This window comes from Alligator sinensis, unplaced genomic scaffold (genome assembly GCF_000455745.1).
Source record: "Alligator sinensis unplaced genomic scaffold, ASM45574v1 scaffold538_1, whole genome shotgun sequence".
Taxonomy (NCBI): Eukaryota; Metazoa; Chordata; order Crocodylia; family Alligatoridae; genus Alligator; species Alligator sinensis.
In genome coordinates this window covers 57,827-67,755 of record NW_005842999.1, presented here as the reverse complement: position 1 = coordinate 67,755, position 9,929 = coordinate 57,827, and the positions used below count along the sequence as shown (strand labels likewise).

The 9,929-nt window shown below is 46.4% G+C and overlaps 2 protein-coding genes across 2 annotated transcripts in view; one reads left to right on the top strand and one right to left on the bottom strand.

Annotated features, from left to right (window-relative positions):
* The window catches only part of KPNA1 (karyopherin subunit alpha 1), a 144,822-nt gene extending 136,117 nt beyond the window's left edge, over positions 1-8,705 (top strand). Inside the window, exon 15 of the mRNA XM_006036676.3 lies at positions 7,163-8,705. The gene's annotated coding sequence lies outside the window, so the exon portion shown is untranslated. The remainder of the gene's footprint in view (positions 1-7,162) is intronic.
* Positions 1,131-9,929, bottom strand: part of FAM162A (family with sequence similarity 162 member A) — a gene marked incomplete at its 5' end in the record, with an annotated part of 10,985 nt that continues 2,186 nt past the window's right edge. Inside the window, 2 exons of the mRNA XM_006036681.2 lie at positions 1,131-1,272; positions 5,450-5,558. Coding sequence (XP_006036743.2) covers positions 1,146-1,272; positions 5,450-5,558 — 236 coding nt within the window. The remainder of the gene's footprint in view (positions 1,273-5,449; positions 5,559-9,929) is intronic.

Sequence of the window (9,929 nt, the reverse complement as noted above, 5' to 3'; positions counted from 1 at the left end):
GGGGAAAAAAAAGCCCCAGCTCAACAGGTGCTGCTGGGTGGGAGGCAATCCCCGCTGCCCCCCCCACTGCATGGGGGCCTCTGTATGAGCCTCTGAATTGTACCTCCCCCCCCCGCCCCCAGGTGCCCTGCACGGGCCAGCTCTGGCCCTTTAAGAAAAAAGACCAACCTAAAGATAGAAACTTTTTTTTGAAGTATGGAGCTGGGGCAGGCGGGGACAGCAATGGGGGGGACTGGGGAAGCGAAGATTCGTAGAGCTTTGAATTGATTTGGACCTTTAAATTGGTCCCCTGATTCGATTCAGAGATTCGGCCGCTGAATTGGGCTGAATCTCCTCCAAAGCTTTGCACAGCCCTACTAAGAACCCTCCAATCTCACTGGGGTTGACTGAGAATGGAGGGTGAAAGGAACTTCACTGGATTATGCTTGGTTTTTTTTTTAACTGTACTACCAGGTTTTTTGTTAATAAAAATCACTTGGGAAAACTCTCCTTCCAAATGTGAGGAAGTGGCACTTCCTAATGGAATTAAAAGGACACAGGCTATCACTATTTCCCCATTATTAAGCTGTTTCTTGGGGGTCAGGCAAAGGTTCTCTTATACCTGAGAACATAGCTATGGTGGTATGGCTGTTGTGGGGCACCCGGTGGTGGCAGCACAGAGCCTCCCCTCCCCACCCTACTCCACCCACCCTACTCCAGGTACTGCAGTCGCACATTCCCGCCCCTACCCTGGAGGCTGGACAGTGCACCCAGCCTCAGATACCAACCCTACCCCACTCCCTCCCTCCCTCCCTCACCATGGCTGCTGCAATGTGCTCCCCTCCCAAACTTACCTGTAGGAGCTTCTCTCCACCTCTGCATGGGGCTGTATTCCTGGCCATGTGCATGTGTGCATCCCACTCCCCCAGCACCTTGCAGGCTGGAACTCTGCCAGCCTGCAAGGGGAAAGCCACAGTTTTTCATGTTTTTCTCCTTTAAACACTATGACTTCTAAATTTCTACTCTGGACTGCACAAAATACTGAGGGCAAGTTCTGAGAAAGTATCAGGCTCATTATTTTATCACTTCCTTGGTATTTCCTATTACATTATATTCCCAAGAGGGATCTGAAGATTGGGTGAGAAGGTTAAGCTCCACTTTGCCAGTCAGCTCTGAATACTCACCTGCTTCCCTTGAATGACCATTGCTAGGCATCCCAGTACTGTCAGGACAACCATTAGGTAGCTGACCTTCACACGTAACTTGCCCCTTGCAGCATCAATCATCTCGAACCTTATGAGATAAAGAGAGACCAAAGACAGAAAAGCAAATACTCACATCACTTCCCATTAAGGAAATAGCATTTGTTGTAGGCTTTTCACCAACGATAATAAACATTTTACCAAGATGGGACAGCACTATTCTCCAAGGAAATGTCTTGCCCAAGATCAGAAGTCCATAGCAAAGCTGGGAAAGGAAGCTAGTTCTCCTGATATTTGATCCTTTGCTCTAATAATCAGATAATGTCTTTACTTGAATCTAAGATGACCCTGAATTTAAGACAACCCCCCAATAATTAGATGTTATACATAAAAAATTATAACAAATTTATAGGGGGTAGGTGTTGTGGGGAGGTCAAGCAGTTTATCCCCTGCTTGGCCTGCCCCCCTGCTGCCTGTCACACATCGTTTTCCCTTATGTAGACATGTCCTAAAAGTCTGCAGGATTAAACACACATTACCCCCCCCCAATTCTGTAATTATATCTGGCTCTTTCTAAAGAAGGGAGAGTGGCTTAGTCATCTAAACCAGGGGTTAGCAATCTATGAGTCAGAAAAAGACTGGATCTGGTCTGTATTTTAATAACCATTCCTGTAACCAGGAATAAACTGTGAAACGCAAACCTTTTGAGAGGAGAGAGGGAGGCAGGGGTTCACCACATTATGCCATCACAAAAAAAAAAGATGATACCCCTTTTCAGTAAGATGGGCTGCTTCCAGCACTGGGCTTGAAAATGTTAATGGAAAATTATTATAAATAGAGATTTTGTATGATCCACCTCCAGTATGACCACCAGCAATTTATGTTGCTAGAAAATCTGAGTAAATAGCGCTGTACAAATGACCTTTCCCACCATCTGCTAGAACAGTGGTGCTCAAGCTTTGGCTCTGCTGGCCAGGTGCCTGGTGCCGGGCCAGTCCCTAGGCCAGATCAAGCCCCACGTACCAGGATCGGGCCCCATGGGGCCTCAGTTGGCCCTTGCAGGCCAGGATCAGACCCTGGGGCCCTGCATTGCCTTCACACATCAGGATTGGGGCCTGACAGTCTGTACTGCCCCTGCCTGGCCTGGTGAGCTACCACTCTGGCTCACAGGCCAAGGGTTGAGCACCCCTATGCTAGAATAATCTTTTAAGGGAACTCATCTGTTCTTGTGAGGAGCCAGCTCACCATGCCATGCAAGCTTTGTCTGCTTCCAGTCTTTTGCAGATTTTATTACATCTCAAGAAGCCCAACATCTGTGGTTACATCACTTGCTGCAGAACATTTACAGTCTGGCTTTTTCTAAAGGGAGAATGGCTGAGTCATCTAAACCAGGGGTCAGCAATTTATGAGCTGTAAAAAGACTGGGTCTGGCCTGTGTTTTATTAATTATGTGCCAATCCACTGCTGACACTCCAGCCATCCAATCTAGTTCATATTTTACTAAAAGTACACCAATCCCCTGCTGCTGCTCCAGCCCTCCAAGCTCTGTTCTGAGGACTGCTTTCCTGCCCACTCCTCCACAGTGCAGCCTCTGCTTACCATTTTCATAGCCAATTCAAGCTCACCCTCTCCACTGCTTTCAGCAGCACATTTTTAAGCAGTGGCTGCATTAGGCATGTAAGTGTAGCTTTCCATACAGAGCTGAGACAGCTGGGGCAGTAAGGGAATCAATGGTCTGCAGTAGTGCCTAACGCCTGAACTAAGCATTCCTAATGCCCTCCGTGAAAGCCAAAAAAGAACAATGAAAGGATGTATCAAATACTTCAAAGTTCAACTATCAACAGGTCTCTGTCCTAAACTGAGCTAAATCTTAAAAGACTGAAATATAACTTTGATGGTACAATTTCAACAGGCCCCTAACAAAATCATAGGAAGCTGGCACTAAGGATATCAAACACCAGATGCATCTCAATGGTATAAATTTCTCTCTGTAGTTGCAGAGAACATTGGGGCTATCAAGAGTCAGTTTAGCATTTCAATGAACTCTGGACCTAGGTTATTAGTCATAAACTTCCATCAGTTCAATGTATGATTTTTTTTAAAATTCTGGCAGCAAATTGGTAGTGCATGAATATTCTAATTTAAATGTATTTAATGTATTTGCAGTAAGTGTAGGCATTCACAGAATTCTGAATTTCAAATCAAGTGTTAAGTAGATTTGCTTTCAAAGTAAAGTTAAAAAATCCATTTTTTTAAATCGCCTTTTATCTGCCATGCCTGCACCTTAGAAAAATTTTTAAAAAAATACAGATCTGCAATCAGTCTCTGCATTGTGTATCAGGATGAATGGAATATATTATGGAAAGGGCCCCCAGATTTGCCTGCCTTAGGATCACAGGCAAGTAGGGCTGGAAGGGACTTCACAAGGTCATCTAGTCCAACTCCTTGTTCAAAGCAGGAGCATCCCTTGACTAAACCATCCCAAGGCAAATGTCTGTGCAACCTGCTCTTAAAAATTTTCAGGAACAGAGATTCCACAACTTCTCTAGGAAGCCTGTTCTAATGCTTGACCACTTGCATAGCCAGAAAGTTCCTCCTAATCTCCAACTCAAATTTCCTCAGCTGCAGCTAGAGGCCATTGCCCCTAATTCTCTCTCCTACAGCCATAGACAAAAGCCCATCTCTCCATCCTCTCTCTAACTGCCCTTCAGGTGTTTGAAAATTTATGAAATCCCCCTCCAGCCTTTTTTCCCCCAGACTCAATAACCCTACTTCTTTCAGCTTTCCCTCATAAGCCATACTTCCCAGGCTTCTAATCATCTGTGTTGCTCTCCACTGGTTTCTTTCCAATCTGTCTACATCTTTTGTGACGTTTGGGGCCCAAAACTAGACACAGTATGCCAAGTGAGGTCTCCTTAGTACTGAACAGAGGGAAAGAACCACTTCCCAAAGCAATAAGGTATAATGTATTTGAGGCACATATATAAATATGTAAGAGATTACTATTTTAAAAACATACTGGGTGCATCTACATGTGCGTTTTAATGCGTAGTCGACTGCACATTAGAGTGTCATGTAAAAAAATATGACATTACACTAATGAACAGTAAAAGTCTACTGTATATTAACTGTCACTACAAAAGCATGCAAATGCGCTACTGCACATTAGTGCAACTTAACATGCATTTAGTAGCTTACATTGGAGGTACTGAATTTAGTGTGCATTAGGAAAGGCGCAATAATGCACGTGTAGACATGCCCAAAGTCAGCATAATTTGTTTTATAAAAAAGGCATACCTGAATAAGTTAGTCTTTAAGGTGCTACCCTGCCCTGCCTGACTTCAAACTAACATAGCTAAAGACCTCTCTACTGATAGCTGCAGAAGAGGGTTGTTTGTCAACTTCTAGACTAGGTTAGACAATCACTTGTTTTAAGATTATTTGGATGAGGATATTTCTGCTTTGAGCATAGTGGAGTAGGGGGAGGTTACATGTATTACTACATCTCTGCTGCCCCACCATAATCCTCTAATGTCAGTGGTCTCCAACCTTTTTAAAGTAGATCACCTTTGACATATAAAAGCAACCCAAGATCTACGGTGTGCTGACACCCCACCCTCCCCCCACCCAGCAGATAAGTCTGTGGGAAGGGAAGAGGGGGGCAGATCAAGACAGAGGGAGAAAAAATTATTTGGAGGTATGCATCCCCAGCAGGTAAGTCCCACCCAGCCAGGGCCCCACTCAACTTTCCCCTGCTCTTGCCTCTGTGGCACTGTCCCTCTCTGCCGGGGCCTCGATCTAGCCCCAGCCTCTTCCCTCCCCCACGAACTGACCTGCTGGGCCAGGGCATGCGTGTGCTCCAAGATCTACTAGTGGATCGAGATTCACTGGTTGCTGACTACTGCTCTATGTTAACTTGCTATAACATGATAGTTCATCCATATTCCAAAATTAGTTGATTCAGGGTCTTTTAATGATCTGACCCATACTTTTAGACTTCCCTTTGGAACAATCAATCCAAAGGGTTAAATTAAAGAATTCCAGGCAACTGATATATAGTTCCTCTATCAGAGATCACAACAGGGTAAGATTCCAGGCATCCCATGCTCCAGACATCACAACTGCTAAAAACTGAGAAGTGTTTGATTCTGCACAATTTTCTTTCACCTACAGAAACCCACTTGCTCTAGGAAAGGAAACTCTGGAGAAGGGCACAAGTACCTCATCAGTATGTAGACAATCTCTAGCTTATAATTTCAGGAACTTACGAGACAGTCTCTGGTATATCCTCTGCTTTTTTGAAACGGCCTGACCACAGGAGAATCTTCTTGTCCCAGTCTGTGGGCCTGTGTCCTGGAACTTTGAATGAGGGCTGACCTAAATCCAACGAGGAAGAGAAAGACGATCATTATAGTTAAAACAATACTGGTCAGGTTGAACACCACAGATCTCCTTGCCTGAGCACTGCTGAAACTAAAGAGGAGAAGGAATCATATACACAAAGAACTTCTTTACGGTAACGGTTGCCAGAATCTGGAATGGGTTTACAAGGGAGGTGGTGCTCTCCTCTATCTTGGGGATCTTTAAGAGGAGACTGGACAAGCACCTGGCTGGGGTCATCTGACCCCAGCACACTTTCCTGCCCATGGCAGGAGATCAGACTTGATGATCTATTGAGGTCCCTTCCGACCCTAACAACTATGAAACTGTGCAGGCCGGCTCCCGGTCCCGTCCTTGCCGGGCGCGAGGAGATGGTCGCGGTGTAGGCTGGACAGTTTCCAGGTGCAGCTCCGCTTCAATCCTCGTTGGAGGACTCTAAAACTCGGTTCCCAGGATCCTCGGAGTGGTTCAGACTCCGTGGTTTCGATAACTGGGTTCTAGGGTAGGGATTCGTCTGGGCTGCGATCGGTGATGGGGAGAGGCCAGAGGCCATCGGTAAGTGGTGCCCCGGAGTTTGCTAGGCTCCGGGGGTTCGGCAATTGGAGCCTCTATCGCCTTCTTAAGAAAGACGCGCTGGGTTCGAAAGGACCCACAGCGCTTAGAGATCCGTCTCTCTCTCTGTCTTTCTCTCCAACTTGGGCGGAAACCACCCAAGCCTTTTGTATGGCTAGCAAGCCAATAGCTACCCGCCGCATGTGCCTAAATTAAGACTGGCCAATAACGTGGCTCAAATCTCAATACAACTGGCGGGAACTCCTTTGCAGCGTGCATCACTATAATGCAAGAGCAATGCACAATGCAAAGAAGGCTACAAAACAGCGGGAAACACTTTTCTGCACGCGGGTTCTCTATAACAACAGAACACTCCGTCGTGAAAAAGAGCTGCAATTTGGCGGGAACATAATTTAGCGGTGCTGAAGCGCACACAATCAAAAATCCACAACTTTGGGTTGTGACAGAAACAAGCAGAACGAATGGGAACAAATGAAAAGCTAGCAAATCTTACTTAATGCCTTGCATATTTGGTGTTTCTGAGGCCAAAGGAAATGCTGCAGAAACCACACTTTGCCCAAACTCATGCTCCAGAATCTATGCTTCCATTTCCTAAAAAGTCACAGGCTTCATTCTCCATTGCCTTGCACCTTCTGTCATTATTTACACCTATGCAAAACAGGCATAAGGTACATCATGACAGGGAAGTGTTTCCCAAACTGTGGGATGTGCTCCATAAGGCCAGTGAAAGTATGAAGATAGCTGGGGTTGGTGAGGTGAGGACTGACTGTTAAACTGTTGTCCAGAGATTTAGCTTATATTAACAGAAGTTATTAGTTACCAGGGTTGCAAAAGAGCTTTCCAAATGTGATGTAAATGTAATCACTGATAGCTGTATCTCCAGGAGTTTGTAGAGTGCCCAAAACACTTGCTCCAACATGTGAACTGCTTTACACATTTCCAGTGCAACAATTTCTAACTTGAATTTCAAGAATCACATTTTAAATGACAACTGTTTCTGTTTCTAACAACTATTTTGCTGTCCATAGATCTACGAATAGCATCTGACGAAGTTGTTACCTACAAAAGCTCATAGCTCTCTTTAACGTACCACCTACCTATCCTGCCTTCTGTCAGAATGATCGTGCAGTGCATAGGAAAGGCAGTTTCATGGATTGCTGCTTGCTGAGAAAGTCTCAGTGCTGTTTTGACTATCATACCACTTCTAAATATACATACTCTTTACTGGAACAAGTGGCCAACTCTAGAATACCGTCGGAGCATTCTGAATGTATAATTACTGGGATAAGAACTAAAACTAGGATTTAAAAGTTCCCTGTTATCATTAGAAGAAAAATTTCCCCAGGTCTGTAATAAAATATTGGGCTTGAATCTGAATTTAATGATGTATCTTATGAATGAAAATGAAATGATTTTCAAAAAGGCAAGGGCATTGACCTTGACCAAGATTTTACTCATGCTGGTTTCCCAACTACCTCTTAAAATTATCACTATGGTAAAAATAGTCTCTCTGTCTGTCTCATCCTCAGTCAGTACGTATCATACCAGGCCATGTGTGGCCAGGTCTGCAGGTCACCCAGCATCAAAAGAAGCAGCTAAGATCCAAGGGGAGCACACAGAGTCAGAGTGTAGGGAAGCCAGAAGATCTGTCTGAGGAACAGAGTCAGAAATCCAGAGGGTCAAGCCAGATCTGGTATCCAGGAGATCAAACCAGAACTGGGCCAGGAAGCCAAAAGGTTAAGCCAAAATCAGGGTCCGTGGGCAAGCTGGCTTGGGTATCCAGAGTCTGTCAGAGAACCAGTAGCAGCACAAGCCAAGGATACAAGGTTGAACCTTATTGTCCAGACACTTCCTTTTTGGGGTCATGGGTTTACATTGGAAGGGCTGAAGGGTCAGTTCACCCTGGCTGACCACTCTGGTGGCAAGCAGTGTGCATATGGCTAGACCCAGACGGAGGGTTGTGACCATTTGAGCCTGCTCCCGTGTGCTACTTAGGAAGTGCCAGACAGGGATGAATAGATATGCCAGGCAGGCTGAGGCCCCAGGTTCAAGTCTGCAGCCAGACAGCATGAGAGTTCAGTACAAACTGGTTCAGGTGCAAACTGGTGTGCCTCCACACGCTGGATCCAGCTGTAAAGCAACTGTGGCATGACCACACACTGGTGCAATCAGAAGCACAGGGCCATGTCATCTGGATCTGTGAGGCTCTTCCTGGGTCTGGAAATTTGTCAGCAGGGGAGTGGTGGCAGCATTAATTGCTGCAACTCTGGGAGCAATTAATGTTGCTATGGCTCCCACACTACCATATTTCTGGAACTGTGGGGAGCCCCAGGGCTGGATGACATGGCTCCATGGGCTGTAAACTGAGCACCCTTGCTTTATACCTGTTACACCTCAGACTGGCTGTGAAAACTGCTAAAAATATTTTCAACTTTCCAAGCAAAAGAGCTGTTACTTGACCATTATAGTTTGTTTTTCTCAACCTGTAGGTCAGGACCCATAAGAATATATGAAAGGGTTGTGAACAAACTTTAAAAATGGATTCTCCTTTAAAGAAGAAAAATATGGGGAACTGTGGCTTTCCCCTTGCAGGCTGGCAGAGTTCCAGCCTGCAAGGAGCTGCTTGGGGCCCCACATGCCCCACCCCTTGCAGGGCAGCAGGTGGGGAGTTAGGGGCACTGGGTCAGGACTGGCCACAAATGTGTCCTGGTACAAAAAAGGTTGAGAACCACTGATCTAGACATTACTGCCTTCAAATCATGGTCAATGTGAAACATCCTTAGCACAGTCAAGGTCTCAGATGCCAGCTGGAACAGCCTCAAGGATGATCATGGAAATAAGGAGAAAGCAAAATACAGATTTCCCTTGCTTAATGTAGGTTCTGTTTATGTAAATTCGCTCTTATGCGATGACCCTTTTTATACCAAAAATTCATTATATGCGAGGTAAATTCACTCTTATGAGATCAGTGTGGTGGAAGCCCAGTCAGCTGCTTTGTGCAGTGCATTGTGGGAGTGACACACACCAAAATATAGTCTCTCCTGTGTGGATCTGTGCTCCTTGCTCGTTGTCTGCGACACGTGTTTCTGTAGTTGCCATCCCCATTATGGCTTCTAAACATCCCACTTGCTTATCTCCTACCCCTCTCTGGCCCCATCAGTGAAGTCTTCACCACTCTCTTCACACCAACTAAACACTCACCACCACCCTGTGCTTGTGTGTACTGTCTACTGCTGGTGAGTACCAAAATTGCCTTGTAACAAGTGGTAGAAATGGGTCTGGGGGTCAGTACAGTTGAGGTCTTGGAACGTATCCCTATTTGTTATATAGTAAAGTGGGTTTTCTTTATGCAAATGTGAGTTATGCGCCGTTTTCCAGGAACCCATGTACCGCATAAAGCGAGGGAAACCTGTATTTAAAGCTTGATGTTCTGTGAAGAGAAGAAACAAAAATACCTAGACCTAATACCCACGGCGGAGACGGGTGCGCGTGGGCCCCGCTCCCACCCTTCAGCCGGCCCCGCATGGCGGCCGCAGGAGGCCTCGTGCCGCCCTAGGCTATCGCTTCCGCCCACGCCGGCCCATGCGGGGGACAGATGGGCGGGTGGGCGTCCTGTTGCCCAGCGCTGCGGTGCTCGGGCCCGGACAGCTCCGCCTGCAGGCCCCGCGGATGTATTGGGGTCCGGGGCAGGTAGAAGAGTGGAGGCCCCCACAGCCCGCTCTACGCACGGACATGCGGGCTTCTGCGCGGGACGGCCCGGCCCGGGTGGGGGGGGGGGGCACATGCCCGCGTCGG